Source organism: Grus americana, chromosome 28 (assembly GCF_028858705.1).
Source record: "Grus americana isolate bGruAme1 chromosome 28, bGruAme1.mat, whole genome shotgun sequence".
NCBI classification, from domain to species: Eukaryota; Metazoa; Chordata; class Aves; order Gruiformes; family Gruidae; genus Grus; species Grus americana.
In genome coordinates, this window is record NC_072879.1 from 3,961,130 (window position 1) to 3,981,264 (window position 20,135).

Consider the following 20,135-nt stretch of genomic DNA (forward strand, 5'->3'; position numbering starts at 1 on the left):
GTGGAGCCAACCAGGGCCGGAGCGCTGCCCATGGCGAGGGGAAGGATGCGCAGCAGCGGTGCCGTCCCTGGAGCAGCCTCTGTCTCTGCAGGGTGCGGGGGAGAGGCCAGCGCTGGAGGAAGCGGTTTTCGAAGGAAATGAGATGGGAGCAGTCGGTTTTGGCTTATTGGTCTGGCTTCCCGCCAGCGCTGCCGTGGGGGGAAGCAGGGCTGTTGCTGGGAGCCTTGGAGCGCAGCCGCCGGCAGCGGCCACGGCGAGGGCTGGCGAGGAAGCCGGGTGCCGCCAGCTGTGGCGTGGCAGCCGCGATGTGCTCTTGCCCCCAGCCTGGCCCTGCGGCACAGCTCGCTGCATCCAGCCCCGAGCCAGGGCTGTGGCTGCAGCAAGGCCCAAGCCGGGGCTGCTGTGGCGGGCGGGCAGCCAGGGCCCGAGCGGCTCTGCCACGGTAGGAAAGGCCTCTCCAGCACTGCCGGGCAGGGGTCTCTCCGGGACACCCCCCCCCCCCCCCCAAGCCACACTTCACGTTCCAGTCATTGTCATTGCCTGGGAGGAAGCCCAGGGTGGCAGTGCTGGTGAAGCCGCACCTGAGGCCACCGTGGCTCCATCCACTGCCAGCCCATGCACTGAGCCCCGGCACTGTGGGCAGGGCTGCGGGTGCCATTTCGGGGGATGTGGGGCTGGGGTGGTGGTGGGGGGGGTGTGTGTGTGTGTGTGTGTGTGTGTGTGAGAGCGCATGTCAGTGCCCAGGGATAATTTTTTCCATCAGTCCTGCAGCAAGACCAGGCCCCAGCCCACCACTAGACCAGCCGCTCTTTCGTTCTTTTTTATTAGTAAGGGCTTGAAAACACAGTTAAATACATTTCTTTACTGATAATTTACAGCTGTTTCTGCAGCAGAAAATGGGTGCCATTAAATCAGTAGCAGTAGTTCAGGAGCAACACTATCGCTCCAGCCCTGACCGACGGACTGACAGGGCCTAGGATGCTTGGACCAGCCCTGGGCCCCTGCCCAGCTTGGGGGGGGGGACATACCTGGCCCCAGTCCGGGCATCGCTCCTTCACCTCTGCGATGCACTAGGAGGAACTGGGGCGGGGAACGGGGCTGGTGCCCTGGCCTTCATTTGGTGGCTGAAAGGAGAGGAAGAGCAGGGCTGTGGGAGGGCTAGCCTAGCACAGGATGCCTCCATCAGCCCCAGCGGCTTTGGACAAGGGCTGCCTCCTTCCCTGATGGACGAGGGATGATGATGATGACGGGGCCTCAGTACACGACCTCGTACACTGTGGCCTTCTTGTCTCCAGAGCCCGTAACGATGAATTTGTCATTGATGGAGATGTCACAGCTCAGCACGGACGAGGACTCTTTAGACTGGATGCAAGAGACAGGCAATGAGGGCAGCGCTCATGGTTGAAGCCACCCTTACCCACCCCCCCACCCCCCCCCCCCCCCCGGCCAAGTGCCTGCCCCGCACCTGGAAGATGCTGGCTCCGTAGGGTGTCCGCCAGGCGTTCAGCAGGTTGTCCTTCCCTGTGCTCACGAACCACTTCCCTGGGGGGGGGGGGGAGACAAAGTGGGTCAGTGTTTGGGATGCCGCTCAGGGGGTCTGAGCATGGGGGGCGGGGGGGGGGACCCAAAGGACCCATCTGGAGCTGCATGCAGCCACCCCTGCTCCAAAGTCAACACAGCCCAAGCAAAAACCACGGCTCTTGCCTACCGCAGGAGGCAAATTTGAGGGAGAGGACGCAGCTCTCGTGGAGGTGCAGCTGGTACTTCTCAGGTTTGGTGACGTGCAGGATCTCCACATTGCTGCTCTCCATGCCCACTGCCAGCCACTCTCCTGTCGGGCAGTACCCCAGGGAGAAGATCTGGGGGGGGGTGGGATGGGGGGTGAAGAGAGACAGGGTCAGGCAGTGGCACGGCAGGTCCCGGCCAGCCTCGTGCTGCTCCCAGCCGGCCCCGTGGTGCTCCCGGCCAGCCCAGCCCCTACCTGGGAGCTGAAGTCGTGCTGCTGCAGCTGACGCCCTTCCCGCAGGTCCCAGCACCGCACCGTGTTGTCCAGCCCCCCCGTCCACAGCTTGGTGCCATAGTTAGAGATGTCGATGCAGCTGGCACCATCCGTGTGGCCTTGAAACTGCCTGGGAAAGAGGGGAAGGGAGAGGGAGAGGGCACGGCCGTCAGGGCTGCCACCTCCCTAAGAGCCAGCGTCCCCCTCCGTGTTCCTGCCCTGTGCTCACCTCACCATGGTCTGGTTCTGCAGGTCCCACACCACGATGTTGCCATCGCTGCAGCAGGAGAAGCAGACTTTAGCGTCGGGGCTGATGGCCAGGGCATAGCAGGCAGGGGCAGAGGAGGTGAGCTCAGCCTTGATGCGGGGCGTGGGGGCTGCCAGGTCCCAGATGGAGAGGGTGCTGGCCTCCCCCCCCACGATGAGGCTCCGGCCGTCAGGGAGCAGCTTGCAGGAGCGGATGTAGTTGTCGCAGTTCTGAATTTGGATTACAGGGAATGGGACAAGTAAAGAAGGAGCTGATCAGTGCATGGAGGGGGGTGTGTGCAGGAGACAGATCTTCTTGTCTCATCACAGACATGAAAGGACCTTCTGTCCCCCTACACTGTAACATGGGCACATTCCCTTTCCCAGCCCCCACAAAATGCCTTTCTGTTCCTCCTCCTTACCAAGCAGTCCAGCTGAGCCACGGCCGTCTTGGTGCCGGGCTGCCCCACGTCCCACACCTTCACGCAGCCCTTGCCCCCGGTGTAGACGTGCTGCGTGGAGTTGCTGATGGTGACAGCACAGACCACCTCGCCGTGGGTCAGGGTGTGGAGCTGCCGCGCGTGGCGGGGGATGCCGGAGCCGATGAGGGCATCGGGTGGGAAAGGCACCGGCTGCATCTGCCCGTTGGCGCTGACGTGGAAGGAGTAGGCGCTGGAAGGGAGCAGAAGAGAGACTGAACAATGTCCGCGTGACGCCCGAGTGCGGGAGCTGACCTCTCCCATTAGCCACGCTTGAGCCAGGTGGAAGGTGTCCGGTGCACTCTGGCTAATGAGGAATATGATTAACCAGCTCCTTCTTACCACCAGCTGCCCAGAAAGAAACGACGGTGTTGGACTCAGAAGTGGAGAGAAACTCCAGCCGGGCCCTGCCTACACCTGCTGGGTGTAGAAATGAGCCACAGGGAAGGAGACACCCCCCCACCCCCCCATCCCCACCCTGTGCTGCCCAGCTCGGCCCCTCACTGCCCACCCTCCCTGCAGCCCCTGCGTGCGGCCGCACTTACGGTTTCCCTCCGGGGATGGTAGGGAGTGAAGATGAGATGGTGGAAGCCCTCAGGTGAGGGTGTGACTCAAAAGCGACCTGCACAAAGCAAAGGGCACACGATGAGCCAAGTGCCAAAGCCCCAGGAGGGGACACAACGGCTGGGTTTGTGCCTTTCCCCGCGCGCCCTGGGATGGGGCCAGCCCAGCTCCGCACAAGGTCCCTGCTTGCTGCTTCCTCCACATTCAAGTACCAAAGGCCAAAGCGGGCCCCCAAAGACTTAGCTACGCACCAGCGGGACCAGTGGGGGCTTCTCTGAGAGCTCCGCAGCCTCCACTGGCCCCACAACCCAGATGCCTCCATAAGGGAGCCCTTCCTATGGCTGCACCCCGCGGCCTGAGCTCATTGCAGCAGTGCAGACGCTGCGTGTGAGGGACAGCGCACGCCCAGGACAGCAGGGGACAGGTGGCAGAGCCAACACACGCCGGCAGATTGGGCCCGTCCCTCGGTGACTTACCATCGGGGACCGGCCGTACATCACGGCGCTGCTGACCTGCGGCGAGAGGTGGATGCCCACGTACATGCTGGGGGCTGGGAGCTCCCCGTTGAGGGTGGCGTGAGGCACCATCCCAAAGGAGGATGTGTACGGGCTGGACCTGCTCAGCGGGCTGCGGAGAGCTGCACGAGGAGAGACCCACTCATTGGCCCTGGCCGACGGGTGTGAGCGAGCATCACCCGAGGGAAAAGGGCATCTGGCAGAAGCCAGGCAGCAAGAGGCAGCGTCACCTCTGCACCGGGCCCAGCCAAGCCTGGCACGAGCCAGCGGATCAGGAGGAGGGCAGGCGGGTTACGCATTGGGAGCAAAGAACAAAGGAAAGGGGCAGCCCGTGAGTCCCATCAGTCGGAGACCTGTGATGCAGATCCAGCGCGGGACATCAAATGGCTCCGTCCCTCCAAAGGATGCACCACAAACCAGCCGCTCACCCACGGCAACCCTCATCTCTGCTGCCAACGCCTTTTCAGCCTTGGCCGGGCCAAATTACTTTGCAGTTGATGGCTAAGTGGCTCTACCTCCAGGGTTTCGATGGTTTATTGAAATCGATTCCAATTCAATTTTTGCTAGACTGCTGTAATTTTCTAGCCAGACGAGGGTTTAATGTCTCCAGTCCTGGCTCTATTTCTCCCTTGGGCTAGCTGTCCTCCTCCCATCACCTTCTGGTCCCTTTGGCTAGACAGTGGCCAAGCTGTTCCAGAGACCTCTTCCCAAGGCGGCCCTGAATGTCTTCAAGGAAACTGAGGCAGGAAAAGGGGCCATGACCAGTTCACCATCAGTCTCCACAGAGGTCACCACCAAGCACTCAGCCCCTCTCCCCTGTGCTTTCAGAAGAAGGTGGCAGCCGTTGAGAGGGGCTCAGCTGGATCTCACGCAGGGTCTCTGCAGCACCCAGGGCACGCAGACCCTCAGTTGCGCAGGGAGACCAGCCACATCCTGGCCTCCTGCATCCCCGTGTGCCGGTGGCGGCACTCGGTCGCCCCTCCTACCCTTGCAGCCAAGCCCTGAGGCATGTGGCTTCACATGGCAACAGCAAAATAACAACTTGTCCGAGGAAAAACAAGGATCTCCAGACAAACCCCCAAACCCGTAGCAAAGAGCTCCGCACATCGACACAGCACCTCCGGCAGGGCTGAGCCCACCAGGAAAGCGTCCGCGGTCGGGTACGTGGTAATTACACATAGGCGGACACGTTGGCGTTGGCCGTGGTTGACATGTTCGATTACATGGAGCAAAAGGGCCCCTCAGCTCTGCTGACGGGAGAGCGCATCCCACCTCCCCTCACCCCAGCCCCACGGCACCGTCCGCGCCCCCCCCCCCGCTGTCCCCAGACACTCACTGATGGTGTCAGTGGTGGGTGCCTTGGTGGGGGGCTGCCGGAGCAGGGCGGCTGAGCTGGGCCCGGGGCCGGGCGTGAGTGAATCGCGGGGCGGCGAGGAAGCGGAAGACTTGGAGGTGGGAGCGCTGGCTGGAGGGTCGGTCTGCATGGCAGAGGGAAAAGCAGCCTCAGCGGCGGGACCGCTGTCCCAGAGAGCGACCCCCAGCACCACACGCCTGCCAACAGCCTCGAACCCCCAGGAGGGGAGGGGGGCACCATGAGACACCGCTCCCAGACAGAGCTGGAGGGGGACTCAGCCATCCTGGGCCTGATCCCTTCTCCTTTCCTCTTTCGCCCCTTGCATCCTTCCCACAGCTCGGAAGGAGCCCCACGGCCCTGCTCCCCTCCTCGGGTGCAAATGCCTGATGCAAGCCCTGGGTCACCCCAAACTGCCACAACCCTGCACCCCTGCAGCACCCTGCTGCTGGCACGAGGCCCTGCAGGGCCGTTACACGGAGATTTGCTGCTCCCTCGTGTGAAATCCCTCCTGTGTGGGGGACACCCCCATCCCCATCCAGCGCAGAGCAGGACCAGGAGGACGCCTGGGATGAACCAGCCTCTCCAACCCCCACAGCTATTTCATTCCTTTCTTTTTTCTTGCCTCTCCTATTTCTTCCTCTTTTTCTGCCTGGGGATTTTGTCGACACCAGCAAAGGGAAAAAAAAAAAAATTAATAACAGAGAAAAGCTACGTGCTGTGCTGGCAGATTGCTCAGGGCGCTTTGTCTGCTCTAATCCGATTGTGCCGGGGAGCCGCCGCTCGCTGCTCCCCGCGGCCCCCAGCCAGCTCCTGACCCCGGGATGGCAGGGACGCATCGCTTCGGTCCCTGCGGTGGCTGGGAGGGCTGAGGAGTGGCAGAAACGTCCCTCCCCCTTCCTGCACACTGATGTTTCAATCTGAGCATTAGGCTGGTGCTTGGCGAGGAGGAAAGGGAAAAAAAAAAAAAAAAAAAAGAAAAATCGATTGCTGAGAGCAGCTCTGGGGAATCCTGCAGGCAGCCGGATGGAAAATACCTGCAGAGCCAGGCTTTTGCCCAGCAGATCGTTAGCCTTCCTTCGAGGGCACGGACCTTTGCTCCCAGTGCTGGGGAGTCCGGTGGCACTCAGCACCGGCATCTCCTCGCCTGCCTTTTGGGCTGCGGCAGACAGACCGCAGAGAAATTCAGGGCCACGTCCCCAGCCCCGCTGCCCGCCCACGGCCCGGGCTGCCCATGCACCTCCCTACCAGGCTCTGGTCCTTCGGCTTGAGGGGCGTCGTGCTCCGGCTAGAGGTGATGGAGGCAGGGCTCTCGGGCATCTCCCGGCGGGCTGGCGGGAGCCGGCTGCTGGGTGTGCGGCCGGGGCTGCTGGGCTCTGAGGGGGGGTCCTGTGGGAAGAAGAAGAAGTCGTCTCTGGGGAGCGGGAACCCTGGTCCCTCTGCGCAGGAGGGCAGGCACAAGAGAGGCCCCGGAGAGCCACCCCCGCGCTCAGAGCCCAGCAGGGACCATCGAGCCCCCATCCGCTCCCCCCGTGCCTGCCGGGCAAGCTGCTCATCCGGCTTGCTGTCCCACGTCTGCCTGAGAGGTGTTAACAGGGAGCATCCACTCAGAGGCCTCAGCTCCGCTCCATGGTCCCCTGGATAAGAAACCTCCTTGATTTTTTTTCTCTTTGAACAAAATGAGAGGTGACAGCAGATTCGGAGGATACTGGTGGCCATGGATGGTTTCACAAGGAGGGATGGTGACCAGCACACCCAAGGAACTGAGAAAGAGCCCCTCGACAACATTTCAGAGGCAAGGCCACCCATCAGCTCTTGCACTGCTACAACCATTCAATTAGGGCTGTGATTTTTATCACCATAATTACACCGATGAGCTGGTTTTATAAGTGTCATTTTCTGCAGAAATCCCTGCTGATGTTCCTTCCAGGGCTTGTATTTTCTTGAGAAGTGGCAGGAGGAAATAAAAAAAACCCCAAAAAAACCCAAACCACATATGTTGTCCCTCCCTCAAGTCTTCCAGGGGAGGAAAAGGGATGTCCCCAAAAACATCATCTCTGCCAAGAATAGCCGGGGCTGGGATAAAGTATGGTTCTATCTGCCGTGGTGGTCAGGGAAGGTTGTACCGGGAGTGTCTGGCAGTTTGTTTGCAAGAGCCTGAAATTCAGCGTACCCCCTGCACCGAGACACGGACATGGGCTTGGTGTGCTAAAGTCAAGGCTGCTCCGAGGCCAGGCACCGGGGGGCTGGTGGGGCCGGGGGGCTTGCTGCGAGCTCTCCTCCAAAAGCAGCACGGCACGCCTGCCTGCTCCTGCCACCTCCGCGCGCGTGAGCTGCCGGCAGCGAGCCCAGCTCCCTGGGGCTCTCATCACAGCTTATCAGCCTCCCCATATGGGATGCCGCAGGAGAGGGGCTGAAGCGGGGTTGTGAAGCGGAGCCAAGCCTGTGGCTGGCAAAGCTGAGCCCGGGCTGGCACAACCTTCAACCCGGAGCACTGCGAGTCGGAATCGGCCTTGGCTGGCGCAGAGCGGGGCTGGCACGTGTCCTGGCCGGCTGCTCCTGCCCACCAGCAATGACCCAGAGCCTAACAAAGCCCAAAGCTTGGGAACCAGAGTCCTACACCCGATGACTACAGCTTGAGCTGAATATCCTGCGAGGCTTCAGCGCGCCCTTAAGGGCATGGGCTTACCTCATCCACCACGAGGTTGCAGTCGCTCTTGTCCCCATCGCTATCCTGCAAGGGAGGAGGAACCCAGAAAGGCTCGGTCAGGAGCGGGAGAGGCCGGACCAAGCTCTGGGCTCTGCCCCACAGGACCCCGGGCCAGAAGAGAAATCCCATTTTCCCCTGCACATCGCTTCTCCCGGAACCACACCACACCCCGCACGCAGCGACTCGGGGCTCTTAATTTTGTTTCTTTTGGCAGGATTACAGCCCTCCCCACTCGGGGCAGGCACAGAGCTCCCCAGTCACCTCCGGGGCCCAGGCCATCTCCTGCGGCCACACTCTTTGGTGAACTCACATAATGCCCAGGCAGGTCCTTCTCCTCCCGCTTCCGCTTCAGCCCCGTGCCTCCCGTCCGCTCCTCGTCCTGCAGGCTCTCAGGAGGGGAAGCAGAAACGCTCTGAGACAGAGAGGGGAGAGGAAGGCGTGTGAGCCGGCGGGAGAGCAGACGGCTCGCAAAGCCCTGCCAGCCACGTTTCCTCTCTGGAAGAGACCTCCCAGCGCCACCGGCTGCACCCAGCCCGTGTCCAGCATCCGGCCAGCTATCTGTGCAACCGCTGCCACTGCCGGCTCGGGGGACAGGGGTCCCCTTCCCCCACCGAGTAGGTGTCAGGGCTAAAGGGGGAGGCACTGCTCCCCCACCCTGTGCAGATAACTGTGGCATCCCCTTACTGGCATCCTGTGCACCCTTGGCCAAGAGTCCTCTAAGATCCAAATGTACCTGGGGGCAGAGATGGGGTTTAGTCTGGTGCTTTAAGCAAGGCTCGGAAGACGTTTCCAGACCTCTGGGTTCTAGCCCAACTTCATCCATTCAGCCCTAATGGGGCAGAGAGAAGGGAAGCAGGATGGGGACCGTCCCTGGGGGTTCGCTGCTCACAGTCTCCTAGCGTGCGCAGAAGGCAGCTGTACTTTTAGGGTGCTCAGAGACTCACCCGCACGCAGCCCCAACACACTACCACCTCCCTTTCCCAGCCTGCTCCCAGAACGACTCCGAGGCGAGCTGCCATCACCCCTTCCCCTGCCCTCTGCCCCAGCCCCTCCGTCAGCCCATCACTGCCTCCACCCTGGCAAAGCATCTCCCTGGCTGGCGGGCAGGAGGACGAGGGAGAGGACAAAGCTCTGCCGAAAAACCCCAAAGCCACAGGCTCCCCTTCCTTGCCAGAGCAGAGAGGTGGGCAAGGGAGCAGGGGGACAACAGCCCCAGCCGGAGGATGAGCCCCGCTGTGAACCACTCTGGGTGTGAGCGTCTGGGTGGGACAGGGGAGGACAAGGAGTCGCAGTCGAGTTCTGCATGAAGCCAGGAGCTGAGCGAGGCAGCATCCCCAGCGCGGCTGGAAAGCAGATCCGCCCCTTCGGGAGATAACAAGGCACAGCGGAGTGGAAAATCCCCATCGGAGACATGTTTACTTCACCTTAACCCTGCCGCTGCAGGAGCCAGCAGGCTGGGAAGCAGGATGGGACCCGAGCAGGACGAACGTCCCTTCCCCGAGATGCTGCCAGCAGCCGCAGGGGCGTCTCAAATCCCCTCCCGTCCCCCACGCTCCCTGCTCGGAGGATGACAATGCAACCAAGTGGTGCCTGCCCACCCGCACCCCCCTGGCTAAACCAGAGGAACACCAGGCTGACGCGGGTTACCAGAGAGGCTGTCCTTCCTCCCAGGGCAGCCAGGGTGCTTGGCCTGGGGCAGTTTCTGGGGCATGGCTCCCCAACCTTCCCAGGACTGCTCTGCAGAGCTGTTCGTGCAGGGGGTCGGAAAGAAAATGCCCCATCCCAGGGCTCCCACGCTGTCGATTGTTTCCAGTACAGTAGGATTAAGAGCCTCAACACATACAACCATGGAGCAGAAAGGATGCTCCCTGTCCCCTGGGTGATCTCTGGAGGAGGTACCCGGGTGTATATGGGATCACAGGGGTGATCCATCCTACACATCTCTCCCTCCTCCTCTCCCACCTGACTGCAAGCCTCTGAAGATCAATGCCCATTGCTCCCAGAGGGGCTCGTTAACTCTTCCTTCCCCTGCCTGTACCAGGACCTGGAGCTCCAGCTTACTGCAGCCCCAGGGCCTGGGAAGGGGGTCACAGACTCATGACAGGCTGGAGGGTATCTTAAAAAGGAGGGTGCAGCCAAGGGTTGCAGAGGGGCTGGCAGCACCGGGCTTAGGTAAGGAGACCTGTTCAGCCTGTTTCCTAAACTCCTTGAAAACACCACAGCTGGTTATTTTGGGAGCAGCCCTTGCCCTTTAGATCCTTGCATCAACAAAGACTCTGAATCAAGGTGGCCCAGAACCTTCAGCTACAAAACCCTGACGCAAACACAGCCCATCCGAGCCAGCAAAGCAAAGGAATGGGGGCTTACAATAAGTAGAGCCCCTCTGTCTTACAGTCTCCGCTCAGATGGTCTGGACTCCCCTACATCCCTACGCAAACACATTTGCCACTCAGTAGCTCTGTTCCACCGTAGGTACGGCTGCGCTTCAGCACGTCACAGCTGCATTTCAGCACTGCGTCCACCGTGCACGCGCCAGGGGAGCGGACGCCAGCTCAGGTGCAGGAGCAGGTCTGGAGCCTGTGCATTCACACCCCTCGGGCTCGAGCTGGGTTTGCATGTACAAGTGCTGTTCACCAGAGGGACCGGGCTGCCGCGGGAGCCAGGGCAGAAGCGCTGGGCCCTGCTCAGGGGCGACGGCACAAGGGCTGGACACTTTGCCGTGGATAAACAAGGAGGGGAACACACAGCTGGATGTGGGTCAGGGCCCCCCTTCATCAGGCTGGCCCGGAAGGAGGCTGCTTCTAGTCCTTGGGGAAACCAGCTCCACTGAGAAATAGGAATGACCCCCAAATTCCTCAAATCCAGAGACTTGGCCCAGCCTTGTGAGGATCCCCGCGCTGCCTGCGGGAGAGGGCAGAGCTGCCCCAAGCCCCCACCCACCCCCAACGTCGTGGTATGCCCTTACCTTCTTGCCATGCTGAGCCCTTGCAAACTCAGTACCCAGGGGAAGGTCAGTCCTGGGAGCCAGTCACCCTAGTCACTTTGTGTGCAAACACAGACATGGGGGCAGGGGGAGATGTCTCCTGCTCTTATCCACCAAGCCGGGGAGGGAGGTGGAGGAAGGGGGCTCACGCATCACGAGAAATTGGTGGGAGACCTGGAGCCTACAGCAGAAAGGGAGCAGGGTGCCTGAGCCGTGGTGTACAAGGGAACAACACGGAGCTGCTCTGCCCATAGAGCTTCCTCCCCTCCCCAAGGAGCCCCACAACCCCAACCTGGCCCCGCATGCGACCAAAACCCCGTCCCTGCCGCCGCCTGCCCTTGTGCTGGGCTGTGCCTCACAGGCTGCCATCAGACAGAGGACAGCTCGGCTACCTCTGGGCTGTTTGCTTTGAAAAGGTCAGGAAACAAAACATTCCTGGAAATCCTACTGCGGGCGCTTGCCAAGGGAGCCGGCCGCAGCGCCTGCAGAAGACGCGGCCCCTGCGCCTGCCCGCGCTGCCAGCCCCAGCTCCCAGCGCCGGGCTGCCCCAAAGCCGAGCCCACTGCTGTGCCCGGGTGCCTTCCCCACAGCCGGGCTCCCCCAGCACCCGCAAGCCCTTCCCAGGAGCCAGCAGCCAGCTCTGCCTCCCGCCTGGACCCCGTTCAAAGTGACTCTGGGGGCTGGCAGGCTGCCGGGCAGGGCTCTGCGGAACGAAAGCCTGTCCACGTGCCCACGCATCGAGGCCAGCTGAGGCCACCAGCCCGGCCAGAGCCAGACGTACCGGCACGACTTACCCGGTTCGGGGTGCGCTCTGGAGCCCAGGCGGCAGCAGGGAGAGCATCCAGGCAAGTCCGTTGGCGAGGCAGAGGGGAGGAGAGGAAGAGGCTGTTAATGCGGAGGCTGTGCCCCAAGTACCTGGGTAGGGAGGAGAGGGAGCACTGCGGGGCAACGCGGGAGGAGACAGCGGGACGCGGGCTGAAAAAAAAATAAATCACACCCTATTTCCCACTTTGCCCATCTGCAGCATGGATTCTCAGATGTCTAACAGAAGGTGAGCGCATCGGTCTTCCTCAGGGAAGCAGGGGGATTCGCTCTATCCACCCACCTACTTTCAACACATTCACTCCAGCTTTGGAATCTCTTCCCTGGACATCGCGTTGGGTCCAAGGCTGCCAGGAGGGGATGAGCCGGCTGGCCAGCTGACACCTCCTGAATCACACCCATCCTATTTCCTTAGGAAGCCATGCTAAAAAGCCCTCCTTGGAAACTCTTTGAGGCTTTTTTACATGCACAACAAACCACGTCCGCCTCCCCAGGCTCAGACAAGCAGTGCCAGGCATTTGCTACAAACCTAAGCACGAGGTCACGGGCTGGGATCTAGCAACCCTCCCCGGTTGATTTTCACTCCTAACAATCACATTGGCATTTGAAGAGAACAAGCTCATCCCAGTCTCTGCTGGCAAAGGGAGGCAGGTGGGTATCAGGAGATGAGGGACTCTCCACGTGGGCGGCTGCTCTGAGGCTATGGTCAGCATGAAGCTGGGAAAGGGGAGGGAGAGCATCCGGGTGCGTGCCATCAGCACTTCAGCCCTGGCTCAGCTTGATCCACACCAGCTCCAGCTAACTATGGCAGAGCACCAGGGATTAACCCAAGCCATATGTAGCGTTTCACTTTTTTTTTTTTTTTTTTTTAAAGGAATGCTTCTGGGTATCTTTGTACCCTCTGCCACAGCTGGATGCCCCTGCCAAGGAGCAGCTCAGGGCTGTGCACGGCCGGAGCTGCTGCTGGAAGCACAGGCAGCGCAAGCTGCCCGGATCTCTAAGGGTTAAGGCAGGCACAGCACAGCCTGCTTTTATCCTCTTTCTGGAGTTTGTTTTTCTCCTTCGGGGGAAGGCCATCCTTAAAGAAACACTGACAGAATTAAAACTGCAGACACCTGCGTACAGGGGCACAAAGCAGACACGGACGGTTTCCTGCTGCTATTTTCACCACCTTGAAGTCTTACCAGCAAAACCGGCTCATTAGGAAAATGCAACAAACCCCTCCGCTGCCCAGTTTGGGTCCTGTCCCAGCAGCATTTCCAGGCCCTGAATCAGGGACACTGGGAGCAGCCAGCACCATCCCCAGAGGACTCTGCAGAGGAGCATCACTATGGCTGCTAAATTTTACTGCCCGTTTCTATTCTACGGAGCTGCCCGGAGCTCTCTGTTCGTGCCTCAGTCTTCCCGTCAGCAAAAACGCCCGATGTCTGCACTCTGCAGAAGGTGACACGAGCTCAGAGAGGCTTCTCCTTCGTGCGACGCTTCAACACCAACAAGCCACCAGCAAAGCTGGGCGGTGTTATTAATTTGGCCCAGGCCCGCCAGTAGCATTCACAGCACTGATTTAACGATGATTAAATATTGATGATGTTTGTAAAGCACTTTGTGATCCTGATAGGAGGAGGCACCCATAAGGATGAGGAATTATTGCTGTTTACAAGGCACCATGCACGCAATAAGGCTCTGCTTTCTAAATTCCTTGCTACAGACCTGTGGCTCCCACAATTTCTACCAGGGGCTTGCAACTCTTATTTTCCCAAGTCTCAGCCTTGGGCATCGGATCTTGACCTGGTGTAAACCTTAGCGTAAATAGAGGGTTTCTCTGTGGCGGTGATCTCACGCCCTCCCAGCTGCCTCGCGGCTGGGGGAACCTCACACACTGGAAATACCCAGTGGAGCAGGAAGACCCATGTGCACACACACGCGTGCCCAGAGCCCTACTGTCCGGCGCCTGGGGTACGCGCGCAGCTGCCCCCCGCACGGCTGCGCGCCATCGCTGCACGGCCGCTGTTCCCCTGGTCAGAACTAGAGCCGGCCTCCCCGGGGCTGCACGTGTTTAATTAGCTGGATCTGACATTTGCAGTGCTTGCCGCTCCCCCCGGCCCCAGGGAACAGCTGCCAGGCATTGAGGAGCCCTGAGAAACAGGCAGAGCAGGCAGCAGGATCCCTCCCAGCGCTGCCAGCGCACCTCCGGGACATCTGCCCAGCACTGACTCAGCCAGCCTTCGAAGGGTTAATCCAGCTGCGCTTCTTCCCCTTACCTCTGTTCTCCCCATCCTGGGCCACTCTGTCCTCCTTGGCAGCCAGCTGAGACTGTGCCATCAATGCCCCTGAGAGGGCCAGGAGCCCCGAGGTGCCGCTGACCCCGCTCAGGCTAGAAGGCTGCATGCTGGAGGGGTGGGGTGTCAGCGGGATGGGGGATGCGTGGTGGGAGAGGTGCTGAAGCTGCTGCTGCTGAAAGAGAAAAAGCAAATGGTCCTCGATCCGGGAGGAGACAGCCGCAGCCATGCCCGGCACCCCTCGGCTTCCCGCATGAACTGCGATGCAAAGCACAATGGGATGAGGCGCGACGTGAGGACAAGGAGGGTAGCGGAGCTGTTGAGGCTGCACAGCCCAGGTCACGTCGCCTGCCCCTTCCACCCAGGGCACCTCGAGTACCTCCCCGTCACAGGCGTGATCCCGACGCGTGGCAGATGAGCCCAAACCACGGCTCTGCCCTGCTCTGCTCAGGGCAGCAGGAGCCAGGGAAGATCCTAGAGGCCATCCGTCACCTTCGGGACACAGCGGCAAACTGTCTCACTGCAGGGAACCAGCCCTGGGCTTATCGAAGTAGTAAAGACCCTGGCTTGGCCCATCTCTGTATCGCACGGTCTGAACCCCTGACCGGGAAAGAGCCTTTGCCCGCAGCGGGACTCACCCCGACGATGCTGTTCAGCTCCCCCATGGTCACCTGCTTGGCCCGCTCCACAGCCTGCAGGACCTGCTGCTGATGCTGGGAAGGAAGAGAATGGGAGGTCACACCGCGCTGCCGGCCGGAGGGACCGCACAGCTCAGCATCGCCCCAGCTGCCTGGGGCTGCGCAGCCCCTTCTCCTGTCCCTCCAGCCCACATAGAGAGGTTTCCCCCCGCCAAACCTCCCGTTGTTCAGGCTGGACTCAGGTTTGCCCCTTCCCGAGGGCACTGAGCAGCCCGGTGCACATCCCCTGCCTCCCCTCCCTTACCTCCTGCGTCAGAAAGGGTATAATCTGGGCGCAGATGGCACTCAGTCTCTTGACAATCTCTGCCTGAAAGAGAGAGTGGGTATCAGCATGGACAGGAGGACTCTGAGCCCTGTCCCATCCCCTCCAGCGGAGGGGAGGGCAGCCAAGCACCCTGCAGACCCACGCAGCCTCTGCGGAGGAGTTAACCTCTCCCCACCCGCTGAGCGTAAATCCTCCTGCTGCCTCTCCGTCCCTGCTGGGATTTCCCAAGCTGCTGCCAAGGGAGGACTCTGCCCAGGGCTGTGGGACCCTCCCAGGCTGTCAGGTCCCCCCAGGCACACGGGAGGGAACCCGACTCCTAAAGCCCTCCGTGGATCCAGGCCAAGCTGAGTTCCGAGCTGTCAGTCCTTTCACAGCCCAGCTGGCTTTGCTCAGCCCAAACCCATCTTGGCTTTGTGGGCTGCCGCTCTCGCAGCCAGCGGGCAGGCTGGCAGGGAAGGAGGAGAGCGGAGCCACAAGCGCTGGCAGCGGGCCATCGGCATGCTGCTTCTCCCTCCCTGAACATCGGACTCAAAGCCAAGGGGAGAGCAAGGGGGACGCAAAATTCACACAAACAAATTCAGCCCTCTGCATCGCGCCAGCAAAGCCCTGCAAGGCACCAACGGTGGTACCTGCTCTGCCCTCCCCGCCCTGGCCCCCGCTCCCAGCCCCGCCGAAGCCCTGGGCCAGCCGGCAGCTCTCCCTGCTCCTTCCAGAGGGGCAGCGGGTGCAGAGCACCCCCGTACCTGGTCCCCTGCGAGCGGCACCGAGGCAATGCAGAGGACCTGGCGTGTCCTCTCCTCAGTCTGTGGCTACAGACAGACCCACAGCCCGGTCGCGTCCCCACCGGGGTAAGTGGCATTTCCCAACGGAAGGGGCTTTGGCTTCCAGCCCAGCCTCTCCAAAAGAAAACCCGCGCCTCCCAGGGAAAACTTGATCCCCCCACCCCAACCCGCTGCAAATCCACCCTGGCACTGGCAGAGGGATTGGCTGCTCTGAAGTGTTTTTTCATCTCGGGTTTCTGACAATCCCCAACAGCATTGCAGAGAGGTCAAACCATGCACAAAGTCGGCAAAGAACAAAGGGAACGTTTACCTGCTGCGCTCAAAGGCTGCCTGCGCCCTGGGGAACACGCCTGCGCCCACCAGCACACCGGTCACCCGCAGATCCCGGCTGCTGCGTCAGCCACCGCTCCAACGCCCACGTGGGACCCCGGGAGCCAGAGACACCCCCCCACCTCATCTGGACCTCTCCTGCCCACGCAGAGCCAGGAGCTGGACCTGGGTGGGCCAGGGCTCCCTCTCCCCAACCCCTTGGCCATCACCTCTGTCACCCTGCATGGCTCAGGCCACCCCTGGGTGCCAGTCCCACCCTTGGGTGCCAGTCCCACCCCTGGGTGCCAGTCCCCCGGCTGGAGTTCAAAGCACGTGGGGATGGCAGGAACGTGCTCACAGGCTCTTCGACTCTCCCTGCTAACAAAAGGAGCAAACTCGGAGGGGCTGAGCCAGCTGGAGGAATATGGCAGTTGACTTGCCACTTTGTCAGGCATTGGTCCAAACTAATTTCCCTGGCAGAGAGCCCGTGATGACTAGATTGATAAATCTGAAGAGGGAAAGCAAATTAACGCTGGAACAAAAGGGGAACCAGGGAAGGGTGAAAACACTCCTCTGGCTTCAGGGAAGGAAAAGGGGATTAAAAAAAAAAAAAAGAAAAGAAAGACAATCCATTTGCCTCTGGGCTCCAGCTCCTGCTGTTTCCTCCACTCTCCCTCCTGCTCTGAGGCCCCAGGAAACCGCTGCGGGGAGGTACGTGCGCGCACGAGGCTCACGGCCAGGCTCTGAGAGGTGCTTTGGGATGGCAGGGAGGATGCCCTGTCCCAAGGCACCTCAGTACCGCGTGTCCTGATAACTGCTGAACCCCTTTGCAAGCCAGTCCCTCGCACAGAGCCACGCTACGTCTCCCACGCCATTTCAGCTACAACGGGACGAGGGAGATCGTTTTCCAACAAAATCTCCATCCTCAGCCTCTTCCCTGCCATCCCCTGCTGCTGGCCTGGACCCCACCTCACTTACCTGCTTGTGCATTTCGATGTTCAGCCCGTAGGACATCTCATAGTACTGAGAGCAAAATCACAACACAACCTGGTTAGGAGCTGCCCAGAGCAACTGGCCCAGCCCTGCTCCCCGCAGCTGAAACCCCACCGCTGCTGCTGGGGGGCTCCCTGTTCCCCCCCCCCCCCCCAGCCCATGAGAAACAGCTGTCCGGCACCCCATGGGCCGAGACCCGTGCCAAGGTAGGGAGCAGCCACAGTGCAGACTGTTTAACACCTCTGATGATTACACTGCGGTTTCTGCATTAGTTTAAGCCAGAGTAAGCCAGCCCCGTCGCCGCCCCCCCCCACCCCATCCCCTCCCGTCCTGCTCTGTCCCTTCCCACTCCTAACCCAGACGCACTCCCTGATGCGGCTGCCCACCTAGTCACACAGGTGGCCATGCCTGAGCAAAAGCAAAGATGACATCGGTGACACCTTTCACCAGTCCCTAGTGACTCCGGCAGTGGTGACAGCAGCGGACTCTGTCCCCTCGCCCCCGAGAACGGGGAGAAGAGGCGACCAGAGGATCTGCTGTCCTCCAGCAAAGCCCATTTCAAAGGCGGCAGCCCACCTCTGGGAATCCCTGAGCCTCCGGGATACGGGAAGGGATCCCAGCTGGTGGGTGACAGGAACGTGCCCTGCAATGCCGATACAGGCTAGTACACCCCTGGCCTCACGGACAGGGCCATCGTCACCCAGGGGATGGGGGTTGCCCAAGTTTAGGTCTGTTTGCCTTTTGGATGGCATAATTTGAGTTCCCCCTTTCCCTGGAGGGCCCGTGGTGTCAGCTACTGAAGGAGAAGGACCGCTGCTCCAGCTCTGCGATTCCCACCCTCTTCCAGGGTGTCCTTCCAGCAGACACCCCCCCTCCTGCCAGGGCTGCGGCAGAAGGCCTGGCTCTGGCTGGCGCCCGGGACGGGTCGTGTCAGGGGCTGTTAACCCTGCAGCTGCAGAGCCTCCTGCCCTGCTCCTTCGAAAGGCAGCTTCCCCTTCCACCCAAAACATCGGCCTTAGGGTATAATTTCCAAGACGCACCCCCCCTTGGGAGAGAGACAGGAAGGGGGGGGGAGATGTCTTAAAAGGCCAAACAGAAAAAGGGAAAAAAGAAAATAAAAGAGACAAAACCTATGGCACAATTCCTGGGCTCAAGCAGCATGGAGTGGCAGCAGACATCAGCAGAAGAGCCAGCCGTTGCTAGGAATAACGATTAACTCCTTCCTAACTCACGCACCCCCCAGCCTCACCACCCAGGCCAGGCACCCCCCCAGCAGGGGTGGCTCGGGGACGCCGCTGGCCATTTGGGTGAGCGGCTGAGCAGAGCCCCAGAGCCTGGGACTTCACCGGTGGCAGTCAGGGATGCTTTGGGGGAGGCAGGGGGGACAGGGCAGGGGTTGCTCACCATGACGTAATGTCTCTGCATCTCCGTCTTCTCGCTCACCAGCTTCTCGCATTCCAGCTTCAGGCTGCAAAGAGGTTCCACAGTTTTCATTCATGGACCCGCATCTCCTGCCCCGTCCTCCCAGTTCCCATTTTCCGCCCCACAAAGCTCAGCAAGCTTGGCACATCTCCTGCCTCCCCACAGCCTCGTGGGGCCGTGGGGGTGTCACATGCCTACCCCTAACCCGTGTTGCCATCCCTGGGGGACCCGGACCCCTGCGGCTGTGCTGCCCACGCAGCCCTGCTCCCTCCTCCCCCCCAGTCTATCGTACCCACTCGGTGCTCCGTTCCCACAGCACCGCTGCCGCCCCCTCCGCGTCGCCCTACGCCCGGCTCAGCTGGAGGAAACGAAACTGTGGGTGGTCTTGCCACTGGGATCCCCACTCAAGACCTGGCACCCCAATTTGTGCCTTCATGCTACCCCTCAGCCTAGATCCCTCTCCCGCTCTTCCCCAAGCGCTCTTTTCACCGGGACCCCTTTCTCCACCTTCTCCCACCCCAATTCCCCCCCTGGTCCGCACCCCAATCTCCCCCCATGCCCGACTCCCCTCTCCCCAGGCCCTCAGGCCCTGTTCCACCCCTTCTCTGCCCACAGCCCTGCCTGACCCCCGGCCGCCTCCTGCCCCTTAGGCCACCTCATCTCCCCACCTCCCACTCTCCGCGCCCCCCCCCATAAAACAGGGGTCCCCCACCCGCACCCGCTTTCCCGACCCTGCAGCCCCGCTCCGCCGCCGCCCACCTGTGGTACTGAGCCTGCAGGAACTGAAATTCCTCCTTGATGCGGTCGCAGATTTCCAGGACCGAGAACTTAAAAGGCTGCCCGGGCTGGAGGGAGGTCTGGGGAGAGACGGCCCGGCTGGCGGCTGCGGTTCCGCCGCGCTGCCCTCGCCATGCCCGGCCCGCCGGGCCCCCCGCCCGCCCCGGTACTTACCGGGTGCCGTCCCTGCGGGAACATCCTGAGGGCCCGAGCCCCCGCCCCGGCCCCCCCGCTCCCCGGCCCCTGCTCCCCGCCCGTCTCTCCGCCCCTGGCAGGGGAGCTCCCCCCGCCGGGCTCCGGGGGTCCTCGGGGGTCCCTCGCTTCGACGCCGGCAGCGGGAAGGCGGCGGGGGCGCCGAGCGGCTCAGGCGGGGTGAAGCCGGCTGCCGTCGGGCGGGCGGGCGGGGGGAACGGCCCGCCGGCCGCGGGGTCTCCGCTCGCCCCCCATGGGGGCCGGGGGCGGGAGCAGGGAGGAGGCGGGAGCGGGCGGGCGGGAGGCGCCGGCGGGGCCCCGGCGATCCCCCGGCTGGCGGAGCTGCCGCCCGGCCCCGCCGGCCCCGAGCGCCCCGTCCGCCGGCGCCCGCTTAAGGTGGCGCGTCCCCGCAGGACTCGGGACGGCGGGAGGGAGCGGCTCTGCCCGGGCGGCACCGGAGCTCCCGCCCCGCGGCGGCCCGGGCGATCGGTAGCCCGAGGGGGCGGCGGCGGCGGCCTCGCTGCCCCGACCGCACGCTCCCACGGGGATGCCGGATGACCGAGGAGGGGCCCGGGGGGAGGGCCCGGCCCTGAAGCCGCTGCTCCGGGGCCGAACGGAGCCACCCGGGAGGCGTCCGCCGACACCGCTGCCCCAGCCCTCCGCGCCTGCCGGAGCCCCGCTCGCTTCCCCGGGCTCCCCCCCCAGCTTCCGCGCGGCCCCCAGCGCGGCCCCACTCACTCGCGCGGCAG

General features: G+C 62.1%; 1 protein-coding gene across 12 annotated transcripts; it reads right to left on the reverse strand.

Annotated features, from left to right (window-relative positions):
• Window positions 1–812: 812 nt before the first annotated feature.
• On the reverse strand, window positions 813–19,501 carry TLE2 (TLE family member 2, transcriptional corepressor). Of its 12 annotated transcripts, none has more exons than XM_054805887.1 (21): window positions 19,369–19,501; window positions 19,177–19,274; window positions 18,400–18,463; window positions 16,981–17,025; window positions 14,891–14,953; window positions 14,587–14,661; window positions 13,931–14,120; window positions 11,642–11,658; window positions 8,175–8,276; window positions 7,844–7,888; window positions 6,403–6,543; window positions 5,140–5,281; window positions 3,765–3,925; window positions 3,270–3,346; window positions 2,668–2,917; window positions 2,229–2,476; window positions 1,982–2,129; window positions 1,709–1,859; window positions 1,466–1,542; window positions 1,267–1,362; window positions 813–1,124 (listed from the first exon to the last, which is right to left on the reverse strand). In XM_054805887.1, the coding sequence occupies exons 1-21, from the start codon at window positions 19,390–19,392 to the stop codon at window positions 1,071–1,073; spliced, it is 2,268 nt and encodes a 755-aa protein (XP_054661862.1). In that variant the 5' UTR covers window positions 19,393–19,501; the 3' UTR covers window positions 813–1,070. The 12 variants fall into 12 exon arrangements, 9 of the variants coding, with proteins under 9 accessions (XP_054661862.1, XP_054661861.1, XP_054661864.1 ...); XM_054805886.1 differs by having other exon boundaries at window positions 13,931–14,123; XM_054805889.1 differs by lacking the exon at window positions 19,369–19,501 and adding an exon at window positions 16,640–16,882 and having other exon boundaries at window positions 13,931–14,123; window positions 19,177–19,197.
• Between the last annotated feature and the right edge of the window lie 634 nt (window positions 19,502–20,135).

Coding starts and splice junctions, on each gene's coding strand:
- TLE2 (XM_054805886.1), bottom strand. CDS start 19,392: ATGTTCCCGCAGGGACGGCACCCG. Junction 6,544..7,843: donor GCAACCTCGTGGTGGATGAG/GTAAGCCCATGC, acceptor TTCTTCCCACAG/GACCCCCCCTCAGAGCCCAG. Junction 1,363..1,465: donor ACGGAGCCAGCATCTTCCAG/GTGCGGGGCAGG, acceptor TCTTGCATCCAG/TCTAAAGAGTCCTCGTCCGT.